This window comes from Pyxicephalus adspersus, chromosome 6 (assembly GCF_032062135.1).
Source record: "Pyxicephalus adspersus chromosome 6, UCB_Pads_2.0, whole genome shotgun sequence".
NCBI lineage: Eukaryota > Metazoa > Chordata > Amphibia > Anura > Pyxicephalidae > Pyxicephalus > Pyxicephalus adspersus.
Window position 1 is genome coordinate 81,444,058 of NC_092863.1, and position 21,150 is coordinate 81,465,207.

General features: G+C 36.6%; 1 protein-coding gene across 1 annotated transcript in view; it reads left to right on the plus strand.

The window, feature by feature from the left end:
• CENPK (centromere protein K) overlaps nucleotides 1–20,739 on the plus strand; it is a 23,484-nt gene extending 2,745 nt beyond the window's left edge. Inside the window, exons 3-11 of the mRNA XM_072416358.1 lie at nucleotides 900–1,037; nucleotides 5,745–5,801; nucleotides 6,758–6,830; nucleotides 9,663–9,709; nucleotides 11,701–11,783; nucleotides 13,598–13,696; nucleotides 14,707–14,842; nucleotides 16,389–16,442; nucleotides 19,135–20,739. Coding sequence (XP_072272459.1) covers nucleotides 900–1,037; nucleotides 5,745–5,801; nucleotides 6,758–6,830; nucleotides 9,663–9,709; nucleotides 11,701–11,783; nucleotides 13,598–13,696; nucleotides 14,707–14,842; nucleotides 16,389–16,442; nucleotides 19,135–19,293 — 846 coding nt within the window. The 3' untranslated portion in view covers nucleotides 19,294–20,739. The remainder of the gene's footprint in view (nucleotides 1–899; nucleotides 1,038–5,744; nucleotides 5,802–6,757; nucleotides 6,831–9,662; nucleotides 9,710–11,700; nucleotides 11,784–13,597; nucleotides 13,697–14,706; nucleotides 14,843–16,388; nucleotides 16,443–19,134) is intronic.
• Nucleotides 20,740–21,150: the final 411 nt, after the last annotated feature.

Below are 21,150 nucleotides of genomic sequence, written 5' to 3' on the forward strand. Positions count from 1 at the left end.
GCGGGTGTAAAATTTACATTATACAGCTTTTATCTAATGATTGCTGGAGGGCTGCAATATGAATGAAGGAGCTTATAACCAGCTTTATGTATTATGAAATGCCTGTCATATCAAACATATGCAACTAACATACTGCAAGCAGCAAAGCTTTGAGTGCCAATCTTGGTAACCACAACAGAATATATCTTGCCCTGGTCTGATGTAATAGAGACCTGGCTTCCAGAATTTTCATTTTTGTTACTCCTAAATAAAACAGGAGCGGTAGTGGGCATGGGGGTTAAGACCGAAGGGTTGTCCACCCAGTCTACCCAATCTTTTCCACTGTCTCCTGTAAGAACAGAGATTGGGAAGACTGGCTATCCCTAAGGCTACCTATACGTGCAATGGTTCTCAGGGCTGATATCGGACGAGAATTTTGCGTGTGTACAGCACTCATCATCCGAACGACCGTCCTGGTGGATCCACAGATGACGAACAATCGGAATGGAAGTAAGGGTGAAAAGGCACAGCAGGGTGCTCCTCCTGTCATTCTCCCCCCTCCCCTCTCTATACAGCAGAATGGTGCCGTATGTACAGCAGTCATTTGATCATGAAAGATCCTTTCCAACGACAATTATTGCACGTGTGTACGTAGCCCGAGGAGTAAGTGATTGGTAGGCTGTTTGATACTTGGTATTATAGCACTTCATTGAGTAATATTGGATAAGCAATACCAGCCTGAAAACATTCACAGGAGGACATCAATGTCAGCAGCTATGTTTTCCAGTAGTACACATTAGGCATAAATATTCTATGCTTTGCCCAAAGCCTTTTGTATGTTACTGTATTTTTTAAATAAGCCTTTTCTAAAATGTTGCTATTGGTGGATTGGATTCATCATGGAGTTATTTGTCTTCCAGACAGAGCTGCTTGCACGACACATGTCCTCATACCAACATGAGTTACCCCCTGATCTGGATTATGATGCAAATGTGAGTGAGGAAGCAAAGAATCAGTTAATACAGGAGTGTGAAGACCTTTGGACTGAAATGAAGGAGGTATGTCTGTGATTAGTAGCGGGTTATCGCAATGTTTAGATATGTATTATTAAATGTTATTAGCACTGTTGCATTTTTTACTGATCCTTTAAAGGAATTTAACACTTTCTAAAAATGTATTTTTTTATATAAAAAGAATAGCAATAAAGTGACATTTAAACTATTTTGCTCCCTAATCAATGTTTACAATGTGTAATGCCATAAGATGTGATGTAAAGTCCCTGGCCACATCTACAATACAAAAATCCCCCAAACTCCCAGCATGCAGTCAGGCTGGTCATTAAAAAAATGAATGATCCCAGCATTAAACAATACATTGTGAAGAATACACCTAACTAGCTCAGCAGATCCTCAAGGTGGCCATATTTGTAGTGATTTGGGACTGATTTAGGTGTCATTGCCAAAACGTGATTCAGCATATATTGAACAATTCAACAGACACAATAACGTTTTGCACCTTGCAATCGACTGAATAATTCATGTAATAATTTTCAGTTCTCTGATATACATTCAGATATTTGTTTAATCGAAAGGGATTGCCAAAATTCCATCACAGCCTATCATGCTAGAGGGTCTTTAAATTGTCATTTTGATTCATTTCAATTAGTTCAGTTGTAAAGAATAATCAATTGTATAGGTATATTGATGTGTGTGTTGCTATCATTATGCTTATCTCTTATATGTCTGAACCTGTGAAGGGTGCAGGGTAATGAGGATTTAGCTAATAACATTTTTTTGTGCTGTTTTATGATAATTGCTATACAATGCACTCCTACTCAGATAATGTTGGATGGGGAAACTATGGGCTCTATTTATAAACATGGAATTCGACATTCCCCCAAATATTTCCTCATGGGAATCCTCCAGGTCCAAGTATTTCAATGGCAGTAATTGATTCATACCAGGGAATGTTTGAGGGTATGTCAGATTCCCTGTTTTATAAATAGATCCGTATGTGTCAACTGTGGTTTATTGCTGATCAATATAAAGTAAAGTCAATTAGGGAGTCAATTATTAAGAAGGATCCAGTTTTTGGTAGGTCAATGACTTAATAAAAGCTTGCAATACCAGGCAAGCAAAATACTTTCTTGCTATAAAGGATGTATATGTATGAGAGAGCAATATATTCTGAACAAAGAATTAATAAGACCTCATCTTAAATAGGCAGTTTGGTTATCAACAATTGCCAATGACATATTGTAGTAGTTATTTGGATGTTAAAAAACTCCAGTTGCAATTTCATTACATGTTGTTTTGCCTCACTTGTGATATCGTGCTTCAGGGGATCCACCTTTTCTATCTGAGCCTGGGATATTCATTGGTGCTTTCAGAATGGAGAGCAGAGGGAAGAACAATTCATTTCCTGATCTCCTATCGGAATAGTGGACCTAGAAGCACCCAGCTCTTAACTCAAATCTGTCGGATCTCCGCAGCTGCAACCAGAAACGCAGCTTATAGACCACAGCTCTGTACTGAAGGGATGGGGGGTGGGGAATCCAAGAGATCCCTGATGCCTCCATAAAGTATACTTGTCCCTGCATCTACGCTATTTATACCTGTCAGCCTTTTGTGAAAAAAGCAATAACATTTATTTTTAAAATATTAACCTTTTTGTGGAATATAATAGAAATAACTTCTTCAGTCAGTCAGGGTGAGTGAAAAATACTAGAGCTAATAATATTGGAAAAGTCTATAAAAGTTTTTAAAGGCAATGTTTTGGGTACCTTAGTTTGTCCCCATTTCAAGTCCTAACATAATTGTTTTGTGTTTTAATGTGTTTTGTCTGCACCATATTTTATTGTATTCTATGCTGAAATACAGTTTTACAGTAAACAGTTGGATTATTATCATGCGGCAAAGAAATGGCCATTACCATTTGTTTACACAATTTGTGATTTTATGGTTTTAGGCAACATTTTATGTCAAAAATATGCATTTTAGCACATGTGCAGAAAACAAAAATTTGGCTCCAGCAGCAACAGAGTTAAAGGGGGATTTGACCATATAAATACATACCATGTACTGTATTGTTTAATTGGTAAAAGGGAAAATGTTTCTAAATGCACAAAATATTGTAAATAAATTGTCTATAATAATTATAAAGTTATATTAGAGAGATTGTTGATCCAATTGAACAATTATAACATTGATTTATAGTATGTTGCTATGAGTTTTCTTTAAGGTTCACACATTCTTGGGATGATGTAAATTATTTTTTTGGGTGAGCTGTTTTTATTTTGGTATGTGGTGAAGAGCAATGTTCACGTCTTTCTTATCTATGTCGGTGGTTATGAATGTTCCTAAATTCTAAGTTCTGTTCTTTGGAAATCCACAAACGTGAGCAGTTATAAAAACGTGTATGAATGGTTGTAAAATAAAAATCACCTGCCTCGATTAGACTGTAAAGTTGTCATCACATTGGGAGTCTGCCTGACATCGTATAATGGCCTTGGCTCTAGTATACTATTTATTCCCATCCAACTTTTGTCACGGAAAAAGGTTTTTTTCTAAAAAAAAAAAAAAAAAGTCTGTGTGCCAGATACAATAAAAATGATGTAATGTAATAAAATTTAAAGTCTTCTTACCTAAATCAACCATGCAATTCTGGTTGGATGACCATAATAATAGATTTTTCCTGAGTTTATGCACAATAAAAAGAGGAATTAATGGAAAAGGTTATTAGAATTATTGTAGGTTCATACAGACCAATATGGCAGCATGTTCTCCGTGCTGTGACTGGACTGTGTAACACAATAATGAATGTCTATTGAAACCAGAATATGGCATTAAAGTGGGTCAGTCTATCCTAAAATTCTTGAGTACCAGTCACTTTGGGGGCTTTATTTAGAAATCAGGAAATCTGACATTTCCTGGTGGAAACTAATTACTGCCATTGAAACACCTAGACCTGGAAGATTCTCACCAGGAGATGTTTGAGGGAATGTCTGATCCCATGTTTTATAAATAGACACTTACTCTGGAAGGGGAAAGTTGGGAGTCAGCACCCCCCCCCCCCCCATCCCAGAGTATACTTAAAGTAGGGCAAAACTATATATTTAGGGATTTTTAGAACTCTGTTACTACTAGTGAGACATTGTAACCAAGAAAGGGGGAAACCTCTAAAGGGTGAGATTTCCTCTAACATCTCATTGTGTCTCTGGTATAGGAAGTGAAGAGAAATTTCCTCAATGGTACAAGTTGGCAGAAAAAATCTGTTACTAACTGTAATAAAAACTTAAAACATGAAGCCGACATACAGTTTACCAGCCATGGTTCCCCAACTTCTCACCACTTCAGCTACTGGCCCTGATCTATTACAGCTCTCCAAGACTGGAGAAGAAAGATTATTATGGGAGACCCTTGGTGATCCTGAAAACCTGAAATGGATCTGGTCCAGGATTCAAAACATTTGTCAAATAATAGCAAATTATTTTTAAGAAATCCATCCAGGTTCCCCCATGATAGTCTATCTTCTCCAGTCCTGGTGAGTTTTATTATAAAAAAAAAAGAATGGTTCTAATCACCTGTAATGTTTCAGTGGGGCTGCCTCCCTATATACATAATTTGAAGGATAACAAAGACTGGGGTTTTTTTTTTGAAGCACAAAATGTTTGTATTGATAATACAACAAAAATAAAAAGAAAAGTTGTCACTCAAGGTATAATCATTTGGAGGGTCCTTCCCATACCGACATAGTATACTAAAAATTGTATAGGAGCGAGATCAATAACAACGTCTCGTAACCCAACGCGTTTCGCCGCTTAGGCTTCCTCAGGGGATGCATCGAGAGCGCTATACGAAATGTATGTTCATTGGATGTTCTGTTATAGAAGTGCAACAGAAGGCTTGCGCTGGATCCAGGATATTTGTGGGTTGGAGTGGGTTGCTTGAATTGGCACAGATATTTTCAAATTGGTGTTAGATCCAAAGGCATCAGTACCATGTAGAGTAAGGAGAATACAGTTCAGAGTTGTGTCCAGTAGGGAGCAGCGAAGAATGCTGTGTTTGCATAGCCCGAGATTTCGGCGCATGCTCATTGGATGTGTTTGCTGGATCACTCAGCTTCACTGATGTGTATCCTCTCATACCTGGGAGAACTTTAATAAATAAGCCCCAATGTTGCCTATCAATAATTAGATTCTGATTTGTCATTCAGCCTGTTTTCTATATTTTGCTCTTTTTCTGAAGTGAAGTAAGGAGTATTCATATGATACAATCTAGGGAATTTCCTGAACCTTGGTAAGACTGAGCCTAGCTTTGACTGTATAAAATAGCTGTTATTCGCTCTGTTCACCTCTTTTATTACACTTGATGGGGCATAGGGATGGGATGGTCAATTAATATGTTTTTTTTTTTTCCTGAAGCAGACCATTCAGAAGGGCTGGAAATGGTGGATTCGTAGTATATGTAAATTATTCACAGCTCACAAAGATTTTTTTCAAATTGGTGTTAGATCCAAAGGCATCAGTACCATATAGAGGAAGGAGAATACAGTGCAGAGTTGTGTCCCGTAGGGAGCAGCGAGGAGTGCTGTGTTTGCATAGCCCAAGATTTCTGCGCATGCTCATTGATTTGATAGATCTTGTGACATTAACAGAAAAGCAATTCTTTCCCTATTTTGCATGGGGTTTATGTTGCAATGTTGAGGTGCAAATAATGCTTTGCCTTGTTTAACAATTCCTTACCTTTTTGTGTTTTCATACACAGTGTCAGAAGAAACTCATGGTTCTAGATGCAGAAAAATTACCAGAATCTGATGTGCAGGTGAGATGTCTTCCAATAGCTTTGAACAAATACTTTTTTATTTTCTCCTTTTCAGGTTTGTTTTTTTGGTACTTGATTTGTTGGGATGACCCCTCCGTTATTTTTATGTTTTATGTAAGGAAAAAAATCTGTAATGATTACATTTCGTTGTATTTATACAGAATGAACAGTTTACAGGGATATAATAGGAGTATTTGGTTTCTCAACAGAGAATCTCAGCTCAACTACTTCTATTTCATTACATTTATTGGTAACCTTTAGATTATTTTATGCCAAGATCATTTATTGTAAGCATCCAATGAAAGCATCCATCAGCACCAATTACTTCATTTTGTGTTTTAACCAAAAGCCTGACACCAGATTTGCTCAATCATTATTCAGATTTAGGATATATTTTCTGGATTGAGCTGATGGCTGAGGGATCATGCAATCATATATATCCCAGTACTTTTGTGATATTCCCTGTTCTTGCCTGTTTGCATGCAAGTTTACACAGATGAGAACCTTTCTACATTCATTTTATTGACAAATGTATGCAGCTTTCCCCACCTCTTAGATTGTAAGCTCTTCAGGGCACTGTCTTTATTCCTCTGTCATTTGCAACCCCTATTTATTGTACAGCGCTGCCTAATATGTCAACGCTATATAAATCTTGTTTATTAACAATATTAAAAAGGTTACAGTGATTACTAGGGTAAGGGAAATTGAGGAAATGTTTTTTGATATCAAGAATGAATGACTGCTTTTTAATGACTAGAGTTACAGTATTTGAAAGATTATACCATATATTTTATAAATTCAGATATGTTCAGGATGTGGGTTTGTAAACAGGGAAGATAGTTACAGGTCTACTTTAGGGTTTCTACTGTAGATATTGGCTTCCGCTGCCCCTTTTTACAGTAACATACATCAATAATTTTCTAAATAAACCCTTTTTTTATTATTTTTATATCTAGCTAAATCTTCAAATGCTGAAAGTAAAGGCCCTAACTGCAGAATATGAACTGTGGCAAAACAAGACACCAGACAGTAAGTATTTCTTTGACTTTGTTGGCCATATTAAGCAAATTGTATCAAATAAAAAAACAATTGAACTAAAAAAGGTAATCATTTATCATCAAATTGAATCCCTTCTAGCACAAATCTAACAAACAATAGATTTATCCATCATGTTTAGAGTGAATGGAACCAAGAAAAATGAAATAAATGACAATGGGCTGGCTGCAGGTTCATAAAGCAATGACTTTTATCTTTTTGTCTACTATCTTAAATTGAGCAACAAGTCACTTGGTGTATGATAAAATACTGACATTTAAACACATGCAGAACATGACATACCTTGTAAAAAATAAAAAACCAGGGTTGAGGTCAGTTGGTACAATTTTGCTACAAATAGTTGCTTCTGACTCCAACCCTACAGCCCTGTAAAAACAACACTTTTAAAAATATTAATACATTAAAGCTTGATGAGATTTTAGTACATCTTGTTTGTAAGTCAAAAGTATTCGTGGGTTGTCTTGATATTGCTTGAAAGTTGCCTGTATGGCCAGCATCAGATCTGTACAGGCCTCAGTTTTTGCTTTTGTAAAATGAAACACTCTTAACTTGCTTTACATTTAGAGATAGTGCTTTTGTATGCATTGTACCAAGGAGAAAGATCTCTCTGTATCTTTGTGTTAAATACATTTGTTTATTTATTTATTTATTTTTTTGCGTTTCTGTGGTCAAAAATGCAGCTTGCAGAATGTCTAAAAATGCACTAGATAAACATGGTGAACGTATTTAATGTTGCATTCTTTGTGCTTTTTGCAATCATTTACCAATATCAAAATGTGTCCACGTAAAGTACAGTAGGTTCTTAAAAGCTATTTTCTATTTCATAATTTTGAAGTAAAGTTTTACCTTACAACAGACACCAAAAGATGCTTGCTGACATCCTACTTTTTGTGCTCCTTTCTGATTTAGTGTAACTTTGTTATTGGGGCCTTGACTTTATGGCAAATCCATGCTAATTCCCAGCCTTCTATCCAATGGGATTGTCTGAGTAGCTGAGGACAGTAGTATTATCATATATTTTGTGGTGTGTGATGTTAGACCATTTATTTTAAAAGTTGAAATTGAGCAAGGTTCTGCTTATAGGCACAGTTTAGATATCAGCAGTGTTAAAGAATTCTTCTTTAAAGTGGAACAAACCCACCAATTTTACTGCTTCCCAAAACTGATACATGGTCCATGATATGCCTCTGGGATAACTGAATTTTCAAGCCCTCAGATGACTGTTGTCATAGCCGAGATGTGGAGACTTTAAATAAAACTTGTTACTCCTTCATTTATGGTGCTTTTCACTTTAATTCTTTCATTCCTGTAATTTCTGCACTGACTGAAAGTGCACAACATACAAGCAATTTTATCACTGCAGATGGTAGTGATTGGTGTTTAACATCCTGTTCAGTAATAAATCTTTATAAAGGTGGTGTATACTTTTTGCATATAATATTTTCATTGTGCATTTATCTGGTGCTAACGAAAGCCTCAAAAGCCCCCCTACCCAGTCCTAATAACTGATTATTACAAAGTCAACCAGTTCCTCTGTACCCACTAAATGCTGCATTCCAGGGGAGGAAAGGAGCAGTGCCATGATAAAACAGAGCCCGTGGTACATCCTAAAGTGATGCAATACTACCCTTGTCTCCAGTGCTGCCCCCTGCAGAAACTCCTGGCTATCATTCCCCAGGGTGTGCATTACCTTTTTGGCCTTTGCTAGCAGAAAGGTTTAGGTGTGCCAACAGGAGATACAGTTATGTCTCTTAGGAAGTAATATTTTCAGTGTTTTAGAATGTACACTAATCAGTGCTTCCAGTAGTGGCTACATGATGAACTTTTCTTCAGTCCACCTACAGGCTATAGAAGCCTCTGATAATATAAATTTATGGCCAAATCCCGAGCATTTCAACAGGCGGAGATTCAGTTCTACGTAATAGTACCAATCCTTACCTTCTTCATCCTACCTCCTGCATATTACAGTTGAACGACAAGGCAATTAGTGCTGAGCCTGCAGCATAGGAGGCAGGGAGGAGTATTTGGCCTAAAAGAGCTGAAAATCTGAAGCAGGTCCTTTTTTATGCACAACTGATTTTCTTTAGATTGCACAATTGAATTACAGCATATATGTGACCAGCTTTAGGCTTTAAAGTATAAAGGAACATAGCTGCCTGAAATGACTGTAGTTGTAGAAATATGAAGAAGACTTACAAGTATGTAATGGTGAAGTATCTCTTTAAGGCAGTTATTACTTATAAATAAACCTTTTTTTTTTCCTTAAATAACCTTAATCAGTCTAGTGAATCCATGGGTAAAAAATGTCTGCTATAATATTTTCCTGAGCTGTTTAATTGTTCACATAGAGCTACTTCTGTACTGCTTTGTGTCTGGCTAACTCTGGCTTAAATATCTTAGTAATGTTTCCCATAAGACCTGCCCTTTATCCGATGACCTCAACAATTTGATGAGCATACATGTGATTTTATGGAGACAGTGAGAAGATTTAACAAGAATAGATTACATCCTCTTCCAAATTCTAAGATCATAGAAAAAAAAAGAAGAAATCCATTAATCAAGTTTTCCTTGTTAGCTTTTTACCGAGGGTTGGAAAATCTCTGCTACTTCCCAATTAAAAGGCCTCCATGGTTAAGGTCCTTCGTTTATTTGTGACATCCAACGTTGTGGGTGATGCTGTCATTCTTGGCACCATTCATACGTGTCTTGATTTCATAGACAGTGAGGAAATTGAGAAGTTGTCTTCTGTCAATATGTTTCCATAGAAACAAAAATATTAACTACTATTTATTTTATGTTTCTTAGTAATCTCCCAGAACAAGGATATTCTGCTAGCCGCTGGAAAAGAAGAGGTAACCCTCACATTGGATTTCCTATAAGCTGTATGGTTTATTGGCAGACTTGTGTTAGGAAGAATATGAACCCATTTTCTTTCCTGGTAGAATACTTATTGATTAGGTTGACTTTTCCACAGGATCGTTTCTATAAGCAGAGCTCTATTCAGCCACTTCCTTTTAGTGCTCCAGCAGTAAATTGCCCTGAAAACATACTTTGCTTGGCTGACGTCAGCTAGCGTAGCAGCGCAACATGACACATTTTTAACCAGAGTTTCATGAGCTCATGTCACAGTTCATAAAAATAGAATTTTCTTTTATTATCACTGGAAATTGCCTGATGAAACTCCTGACCTGTCAGAGTATGATATCATATTTATTTTTATGAACTTTTTTGTCCTTGGTTTTCTGTGTTTACGTGGAAATAGTTATTAGACTGTAACACCTTGCTTTTTAGATTGCCTGGGACCATACTGGAGGATTTTAAGGCTGAACAATTTCAGAAGTTGTAGAGTTCACAAGTGCCCTCTTTTACTGAGGGAGGAATATGTTTGTGCATGGTTGAAGAGATTTTCAACCTTTTGTAAAATGAAGGAAAGAACACTTGTAGTAATGTCTAATGCCAGTTTCATTCCCCAGACCACTGCCAGTGATTTTATTAGAACCTTATGTGTAAAAAAAACAGCTAGATCCATTGTTAAATCACATTTATGTTACCTTTCTAAGTGACAGAAATGTATTTATGTTTATCTAGTTTTCTATTCGCATGAATGGGACAGTAAAGGGGCAGCAGCTCACTGATGTGGTTCTCTCTGAGCCAACTCTTCCAATCAGCAAGTTACTTTTGGTGGATGTATAGCCTTGTGTAGTAAAATGTAATTGCCTCGCAGTGCTACCCCTTTCTTTCCCATTAGTGATACAAAGGTTAGTAAAAAGTTATTGTATTCAATGAATACAACTGGATTAAAAGTGGGAGTTTTACATTGTGTGCACTTGTACACCTAGTCATCCCAAAAAAAGACTTGTGAGCCTTTTTTTATGATACAACCTATAAAATTCAGTTTTGTGAGTTTTTTGAAAATTCATTTGTGCTTTCCCATGTAAGGTAAAACAACAGGTTCACTTTATTGTATGGTTCCTCTCCTGCATATGCTTCCCTTTGTCCTCCCACCGACCCTATACCAATGGGCACTCCAATAAATACCCATACCTAGGTTTAGTGAATAATGTCTCGCCATGTTTTCTCTCATGTAACAGTACTAGTACTTGGTAATTGGTGCAGCTTACTCACTTGGGAGAGATGGTCCTCAACCCAAAATAGGAAAATTGTCATCCAAACTTTGCAGATTCTCTTTGCTCGTTTAATATGCAAGCACTGGCTTTGAAACAACTTCCTGTGGCATGCCTAGGTAAAATGTAAGTTGGCTTTAAGTGTGAATAGGCACCAGAGACAAGGACCAATGTTAAGATTAACATCAGGCACTTTTGGAAGAGTAGTTTCCTTATGAGCATCGTATAAAAAAGGTAGGTTATATCTACAGCAATATTTTAATATTTTGGAGTTTCATCCAAATTTAAAAATTCATTTCTTTTATTAAGATGTGCAGTTGGCAAACTTACATTTAGGCGATATTTTATTTTTCTACACCATTCTAGGTAATTAAAAGTACACCCTCTTTACTTTACATCAGTTACTCACCACTTGGAAATCTAAATTTACATGACAGGGAGTGACCATGTATGTACTTGAAGGAACAGAACATCAGTGTCTGACACTGCTCAGATCTACAGCACCCCTGTCTATGAGCTTCTCTTGGTGTGCATTAGAAGCTGTTGTAAGTCCTATCCTCCCCAGCCTGACTGTTCCTTGCCAATCCCATTGCTTCATTGTATTTTAGTCAGCTTTAAGTGAGATAATTAGATATCCCTGGTTTTAGATTTTTTTGTAAACCTGCTTTACCATTCATTATATAATATAGCTACAACATGTTAATCTGTTTGTTTTCCAGCTGAAAGCAACTGATCAGGAACTTGAAATGATGCTCTCCAATGTTCGAGCTACAAACAAAAAACTGAAGAGTGATCTGGAGAAGTATGCTCCTTTTACTGTACATTAAAAAAATAGTATTTTTAACATGTACACATAGTAGCATAAAATGTGTTGCAGGCCTTACTACCTGCAGGCTGGTTTCAGGGGAACAGCTAAACTCAGGAGTCTTGTATATCAGTATATGATCTATGGCTGCTGTGTTGAGACCCCTTGCTGTTTCTGTGAAGTGCTGCAGACATATGGCCAACACACACTCCATGATCAGAACCTGTGAATGTCCTGCTTGGCACAGTCTTGTATTCATAATATTTATATGAACCAGTACTGGTCTTCCGCTACAAACAAAGAATAGCCTGCACATGTGTAACGAGTCTGGACCAAAATTAAAAAAAAAATTACATTTATTTAATTTGCAGCTCCTCGGGCTACATAGTTGATGCTTAACTATGCTGATTTATTAAAGCTCTTCAAAGCTGGGGAGGATACACTTTCATCAGTGAAGCTTGGTGATCCAGCTAACCTGGAATGGATCTGGTCCAGTCAATTCTGTGTCTCTTAAGTAATAAAAACCCTTTCTAAAAGAAACAGGGAGGCTGCCATACTGAACATCTGACTTGCTTACTGTCTTGGATCACTAACCAGCAACTTGTATGCTGATCAGGACCTCTGACTATTCTATGCCACAAACGTCTTCCAGGTCATTGAAAATATTGAAGCCAGTGGTGCAGCATAACAGCCAGACAATCAGTAATTTCAGTGGTCATTTCCTTATTTCACTCTGGACAATTTACAATATTTCTCCACTTCTTGACTGTGGCCTACACTATCTATTAGAAAGCTTAGGCATGGTCATTTGAGTGACAGAATTGCCTACATGGATTTAAAAACTGACCTATAACCTCCCCCAGTCAACACTATAAATACAAATCTAAAAGTTTTATTGGGCTATGTGCTGACAATGTGTGCAATCAGCTAATATGTCATGCTTTAAGTGTGCTACCATGTAATGGTCAGCCAACAATGCTTTTTTATCACCGAAACCCTGCTTGTTTACCACCTACCACACTATTATGATTTCTTCCTATGAAAAGTAAGATCTTCTCGTCTTTAGAATGTTAGATTTCTGATTTTTATTGCATATGTTTCTTTTTAATCTCTAGATGACATTAAAGTGAATATTTCATAAGTGTAAAGTAAACATTTCTGTAGTAAATAGTTCCAAAATCATATAAGTATAGAGAAAATTCTGAATCCGCCGTTAGCTTTGGGGTTTGGTTTGCTGTCTCCAGCACAGTGTGCGTATGATCTGTTTCATGTAGCAGAACGTAACTTGGCCCAAAGGACATCATGGAACATCCTAGCCTATGAGCTGGATAACAATCCTGTTTATGATTAACAAATGCATAAACCAAAGATACTGTCAAATATAGAATAATGTTATATGTCTGACAGTGAAATGAACATCTCAGCATGCTAATTTGCCTGATTGTAACTTTTGATCAGGCATGATCAAACCAGAAATTTACATAGATATGTTTATATACCCTGTAACATTGTTTGTTGAAACATACATTTCTTTTTAATTGTTGTTGCATTTTGCCCAGAAAAGCTGTAAATGTGCTGTTTTTATGTGTGTATGTATGTGTGTGTGTGTGTGTGTGTGTGTGTGTATATATATATATATATATATATATATATATATATATATATATATATATATATACCTATTTGGATAAGCCATCCACACTATCTGCATAGACACTGCAGACCACCTCATAGCAGGGAATTTCCCTATATGCTAATTTAAATATACTTTGTACAAAGGAAACATTTCTTTTATTGTGTTTTGTGTCTAGAGAAGAACGCTGGTTAGAAGAGCAACAAGAGGCAGTAGATGCCCTTACAGCCAAGCTTGATGATCTGAAAACTCAGGCATCTAATATTTCCCAAAACAGGTATTAAAAAAAAAAAATTTTTTTCAAGCCAGAATTGTATCTGTACTTATTTAATATTACCTTGATTGTTATTTGTAATTTAAGTAGTCTAAGTGTAGATAGGTAAAACCTATCCGAATATCCAGAATAAGTATAAAATGTTCACACTTTCTGATCCAAGCACAGTTACTGAGTTTTCTGGAAAGCATTAGTAGCTAAAGGATTGGCTTTTTGGAATTTTTGGATTGGAGCATTGGAGTAAATTCATGCTAACTATGTGGAGATGTAACTTTAGAGTTCCCTTTTAGGCTTCCTCCCATACTATCAGGCTGACTTATTAAAGTTCTCCAAGACCAGAAAAGATACACTTTCATCAGTGAAGCTGGTTAATCCAGCAAACCTGGAATGGTTTTCCTAAAAGTCATTAGCTATTTGTTAGTAAATGTTTTCATTTCTGGAGCAGATCCATTCCAGGTTTGCTGGATCACCCAACTTCACTGATGAAAGAGTATCTTCCCCAGACTTGAAGAGCTTTAATAAATTAGGGCCTATGACATGACCTCCTTGCCATTATGTTGTGGTATTGCCACATCATCAGTGCTGTGTTCTCATTATATTATTACGTAGAATTCAGAGGACCGATGGCATCACTGGGCATAAACAAGTGTGAATCACAGTTACAGTGGTTTTATGACCTGATCTCAGCTCTATGTTTAAGTCACCTGGACCAAATGGTTATATACTAGAGAAGTGAACGATCTGCTGATATAAAAAAATAATTGAAATTGAAACAATTGAGAAACATTGAATCACATGCTTTGTAAGTAAGAAACTATTTAGCTCATCCTATTAAAAACATGAACATCTTATCAGGTGAGTTTTTTTCCCACATAAAATATAATTCTTCATGAGAATGCTGGGATTACTGCCAATAAGAGAACGTTTGGAAAAAAAAGCACCTGTGTTTTGTCTAATAAGAAAATAAATAATGTGTGTTTCTAATCTTGATGTCATCTAAACTCCTAATCAAGTATACATGAACAGCTGAAAAAGAAGCTTCAGAAATTGAGTGACTACAGGGATGAATTATTAGCTGCACTTGGAGACTTTTTATCAGAACACTATCCTGTTCCAGAGGAACCCGATAAGAGAGTGAAGAGGAAAAAGGTAATTTTTATTCTACCTTTTCTTATTTGTCACAATGTTAAACATTAGTTTAGTAAAGTTTTCTGTTTAAAGCCCAATTTAGGGGTTATTACTCTAATGCTTTCTAGCTGCATAAACAACATAATTAAGAGCTTCCTTAGACCTGGACTGCTGTGTTAAACACCCTTGCTGCAAAAAGACTTAAAACTAAAAAAAAGTCCTCATTTATTACTGTGTATGCAGTCTAGCTAGACTGTTAAAAGTTTTAAAAGGCATCATGCAGTGCCAGGTCCCAGGTACGAATCTTTGCCAGGACTCTATCTGCATGGAGTTTGCAGGTTCTCCCTGTGTTTGCGTGGGTTTCCTCCGGGTACTCCAGTTTCCTCGCACATTCCAAAAACATGCGGTTAGGTTTATTGGCTTCCACCTAAAATTGACCTTGGACTGTGTTAATGACATATGACTATAGTAGAGACATTAGATTGTGAGCCCCTTTGAGGGACAGTTAGTGACACGACTATAAACTTTGTAAAGCATTGCGTAATATGTCGGCGCTATATAGATATTGTGTAGTAATAATAACATAAACCTCTAGCTTGCAGGTATAAAGCAAACATACTTCTCACTGTATGTGGGCACATGGCTTGCCTTGTACTAATACTAACTCTAAGAATGCATTTCTGTCAAAGGTTATTTGAAGCTGTGCCATAGCACATTGGAGAAAAGGAAAAAGAATTATTGGCAGATTGTGCAATGGAGTGTATCTTGTGTCCTACTGGAGGCATATTTTGCTTAATAAAACCATGGGACGAAGTGTGCTTTATTCTATCATTCTTTTTATTCTACATACTAGAAAGCCCAACTCTGTAAACTCCAACTTCCATCAGAAAATAATTATCTTTCTATGTTTTGCTCTTAGAAACCCATCGTTTTTAGTACAATAAACTGATTGCGTTGTGAAATGTAAAGTGCTAGCTGTCTATCCAAAGGAAGCCTGCACACCAAAAGTATGCAAGTAGTATAGCATGTAAGTAGTAAGTGTAGTAAACTTGTACTATGGTTCCCTCTTCAGTCACACCCAGGATACACTTTTAAACAATCCATAAAATATCTGCACAAGATACTCCTTTTTGGTCCACGGTTATCATAGTTTCAACACAATATCAGCAGTGTATTAGTAAAGTTTTGCTTGACAGCATTGCAATGTTTCAGGTCTAATATTACTATTCCCAAGCTAAAGCTAGAACTCCTTTGTGGGCAAAGTGAAAGTTTCTTTGTTAAAAAAAGAAAAAGGATATATATTATAAAGGAAGTTGGGTATCATATTTTACTGATAATATATTACCAAGCAATTTTACTGATTTTTAGCAAGAATCCAGACACACCTGTGTTTTCTCCTTGAAAAGGAAGCTTTCATGGGTTGCTAATTTTCAATTCCTAATTTTTCTCTACAGAATAAAACTGATTTTGGACTCTTATTTACATGTATGTTATCAGAAAATTATAATTCTGTTAGGTAAAATATAATAATCTTGTAATGTAACTCATGTCATATGTCTGTCTTCAGGGTACAGTTGAATCACCAAGAGTGGAATGGATACCTTTAGCTGATATTTTAGAGGTAAATATATATTAAATTGTACATCTTGTAGCTGTTAAAGCCCATCTTCTGGAAAAATGTAAACTCCCCTTCTGGTGATGCTGGAACAGTCTCTGTGCTGTTATAACACACAGAGTTTAATGGAAAAGAAAATGTGAGCTCTCTGAAGTTTCTTACAGCCACCAATCAGATTACAGCCTGCGTTGGAAGTCTGAATGTGATTAGGGATGCAGGAAGCTGAAACTGGGGATTTTTTGAATTCATTAGATTTGCTGTGTTCACTGGATAGCATTAGTAGCTTACTGAATGATTTTACTTCTTTCCCGGAATTATTCTTGTTACTCAATCTTTTTGCTGCTGTTTGTGAAGATTGTGTGACATGCAAATTAATTGTTCTTTCTATATATTCTGTTATCTGTCACTGGGAGTTGGTGCTTTGCTGTGTCATGACCCACTCTCACATTTGCTTCAGCATGACTTGTACAGAAAGGAAAGCGGATAATAATGTGCCAGATACCACAGGGAACCTTCAGAAGCTGTTTTGGAGGCACAAGAGGAACCTTCAAAATATCAGGTGGTGGCAGGTGGTATTAATACTTTGGCTGATCAGTGTATGTAGACTGGGCTGCTTTATGGAATTAAATTTATTTCATACAGGTAGTGAAAAGGAAAGCAGGTGGCAGTAAAAATTTGACAGAAGTCAAGTTAAATAATAATATGGGGAGATTGTCAAATGTGCCCCCCCCCCCCTCCAGCAGGTGACAGGGGATTACCTTAGGTGCCCAATCTAAGTGACCACTGGTCACCACAAGTAGTGGTGAGTTGGTGATCCTAGTGGTGGCCCACAGGCTTTCCCCACCTGAGGTTAGAGGGATCGAATGGCTTTCAGACAGGAACAAAGCGAGTCAGGGTGAGGTAGTCAAACAGGCAGAGGTCAGGGAAGGTGGCAGACAAGGCAAGGTCAGGTAATAGGCTGAGGTCAGGGCTGACAGCAATCTCGGGCAGAGTCAAGGATAAACCAAGGTCAAAATCCAGAAAAGCAGAAGGACACACATGGGCATAATAGCAGAAAACAGGCTGGGGATCCAGAATGCTGAGCCTCGAACTTGGGCGGGGGGGGGGGGGGTGTGAGTTAAATAGGCCTAGCAGCTGATAGCGGGACAGGAATGAATTCGGGAAACTAACTGCTCATTGGCTGCAGCACATACTCCGAAATTCCTTTCAGCTGTGCACAGTCTCAATGTCTGTGCATGGGAGTCCGAGAACTTATTTGGAAGACAGTCATAGGCTGGAAAGACAACACATGAGACAGCTAGAGATCACTGGTATTACATCCACTTTACAAAACAATGCTTCCATATTTGTGCTACCAAAAGCCACCTTAAACATGAATTGATTCATATTTGATTTTTCTTCTCCATTTTTAGAAAATCAGGACAAACATTAAAAAAAAATAAAACGTATAATGCAACATAGATGGACAATCCATCAAACAAGAAAATTTGAGTGTGAAGGAAACAAACCAAACTATTAAACAACTAAAATCCAGTCTAAAGAATATTTCTCCTTTACTGGCTTTAATAAGCACCAAAACCTCTCTAAAGTTTGCATAGCAAATCCCAAAGAGTCACAGATTGCACACCAGTAAACATATAATTCTAGTCAAGACAAAAAAAAATCCTTTTTTTTTTGTTAACCCTTCAAGATACTAATCAGATGGATGAGTTACACAGAATTAGTTATATGATAACAATCATGGAAAATATTGCTTTTTTGTCCTGCCAAATTCAATATAGCATTCTCATAATAACCTTCCTCTCCAAGCCATTGTCCCCAGACTATAACCTATTGTCTAAGTGATCCTAATTTGTAAAGCATTTGGTTGCAAGCTTAGGTCACTGTGACATTGACTGAGATAAGAGAGTGAGACATCAATTTATATTCATACACTAGAGACTTGTTATTGTGCATCTCCTGATTTATACACTGCAAACCAATCAAATAGCTTAATGACTTTCAAAGGAAAGCATTTTATGGGTTTACAATTTATAGGAAGTAACTTCTCTCTCAGACTTTAGTTTTATTACTACATATAAGCTAGCAGAAAAAAGTGCACAGGTAAGTGTATGCATATCATTTGTTTATAAATCTCAGTTAAACTGATTTGAATTCTTCCATCCTTTTTCAGATGCAAGATAAGCTTAAGAATGCCTATAACCAATTAACCCAACCAAAAATATATTTCCACTATGATACAAATAATTATAAATTACATACCTAAGTAACGCTATAGAATGGTGAGAGGTGCACAGCACTAATTTATTTACTTGTCGCTTGCAACAATGAAAGATTATTTTCATTGGCAGTCATCTGATGTCTTTCTTACCTCTGTACAAGTCTTAAAGCTGCACTGAGCAACCACAAAAAAAATATATGTTGACAAAGGAATAGAGGAGGCAAAGAAAAGAGGAATTGCGCAGCAAATAGGAGTTTAAAACACAAAAAAAAACAAATTGTGTGTTTTATGAACTTTCATCTTTCAGTGGAGAAACCACCATTCAGATACTGTAAAAAAAAAAAAAAAACTGAACTAGCTGTACACCTCTTTTAGCAATGGGACTACATAAAAGGCAAATGGCTGTTAGTTTAACTGTAGCTAAATATTTATACCAACCACTTACTAATTTCCTAATCCTTGCTTATTATCGTTCAGACCCTCATCAGCAAAACTATGGATTCTCCTCACGACCCTTACATTGGAATTAAAGAGGAATTTTGGCCTCCTTATATTGAATTGTTACTTCGATACGGAATTGCATTGCGCCACCCCGAAGATCCAAACAAATTACGTCTTGAAGCCTTCCACCAGTGATCTGGTTTTACAAGCCTGGTCAATAAAGAGACCTTTCTCTTGTTTCCCTGGCTAATATGACTCTAAAAACAGGTGCAAGTCATCCTTTGATAAAAACTCTTTTTGTAAATTGATATTTTAGCTGTCTTTCAAGGACAAGTAAGAAAACAACTAAAAAACAAGAATGTGATGTTATCAGTCATTGCAGGTATGGACAAAGCATAACTTGCCCTAGTCTAGTATGTTGGCTAGAAATACATAAGCCAGAGTGTACTTTCACTTGGGGTGAATAGAATTTCTCATAGGCCATGGAAATAGCTTTATGTGATGCCCTTATGTGAGTCAAGTTGCCTGTGTGTTTTTGGAGGGCTCTGTTATCCAGATTTCAGAAAAGTGTTTTACACTGGATTTAAGACAATGCCTGTTTAGTTAGGGTGCACAGATATGACCCAATATTGGGAAGTAGAGTACCCTCTTTCAGTATTCTGCATTATAAGTGTACAAGGATTGGTCTGCGGGAACAAAATGGTCTTTGCACATTTGCCACATCCAGCTGATTCAGGAAGGACACTGGTGCAGGCAATCAGAAATGTACTTTTATTGACAGAGATGGTGTTCATGGCCCTTTCATCAATGTAAAAGGATTGCTTTAAACAGTCTATGTAGGTCAGATACCCAAACCAATACTTCATGGTATAAAAAAGCACGTGATAATGCTAGGCCAGTCAGAGATGTTGCACAGGGACCGACTCTGGCCATTTTAGGCTTAATCAGACTTTTCATACAGCCAAAGGGAATAGAGGGGTGGTGGGGTGGGATACAGTAGATTGACCTGGTAATTCATTGCATGGGCAGCGCCAGTAATAAAAAGATTTTGTTTGAATGATGTAAACCTCAGGATGGCCATGTCTACTCCTATAAAAATAAAAAAAATAGCTGAAGGTCCAGGAAGAATGGGTAAGAAAGTACACTTGGTCTACAACACAATTGTAACCTTTACAAAGTACAGTAATTGGCAGCATTGCTTTTTTATGTATAACAAATGTGTTTTTGTACACTAGGTCCTAAGCAATTTATCTTTGCTCTGTTGAAAAATATTTTGAACATCAGATGTCTGCTGTCTAGGTTATCTGTCACCGTCATTACCATGAAAACCCTGATTTCCATTACACCAGGCTTAACCTCTGCTACTTCACTTTTCTCCCAATTTCCTATATTAAGCCACCCTGAACACTAAGTCGGTCAAATTACCTACCTGACCCTAAAGGGTTAGTACAAATGTTCACCAAAAAAAAGCCAATGTTGCTTTACCTGACTTTTGGGGTTGACTGGTCCATGTGGTTGATTGTTTTCAGTTTTTTGTCTGTACATTGTTAGTAATATATGACTTTATATGAAAATATTTTATATTTAGAGGTATGTTTTTGTTTAAAATCAATAAAGTTTTCCTGTTCCAAAACAAAAAAACAGGATTTGTGTAATTTCTTTGGCTGTTTGAGTTTATTTTAGATATATTGGCACTAATAATTCAGAGGCTTTTCTTAGATTTCTTTTTTAAAACTATATAATAGAACTATATATAGAATGTTTTAGGGAGGCATGAAAATAAAAAAAAAAAGTAACATATAATAAAGGTTCAGGGTAATCATATCTATGCTTGTAATCCATTCACTGGATAGCTGTTCCATACTTTCTATACCTACCTCAATTTGATCTTGTTTCAGAGGAGGTCAATAGCAATAGGATATCTTTATTCTTATCATCTTAGTTGAGATTACTGGCTGACAAATTCTACCACAAGTGAGGAAATCCTCAGATAAGTCATTTTCTCTGACAGGTATTGTGCATTTAATGAGTTTTCACCAAATAAAAATGATA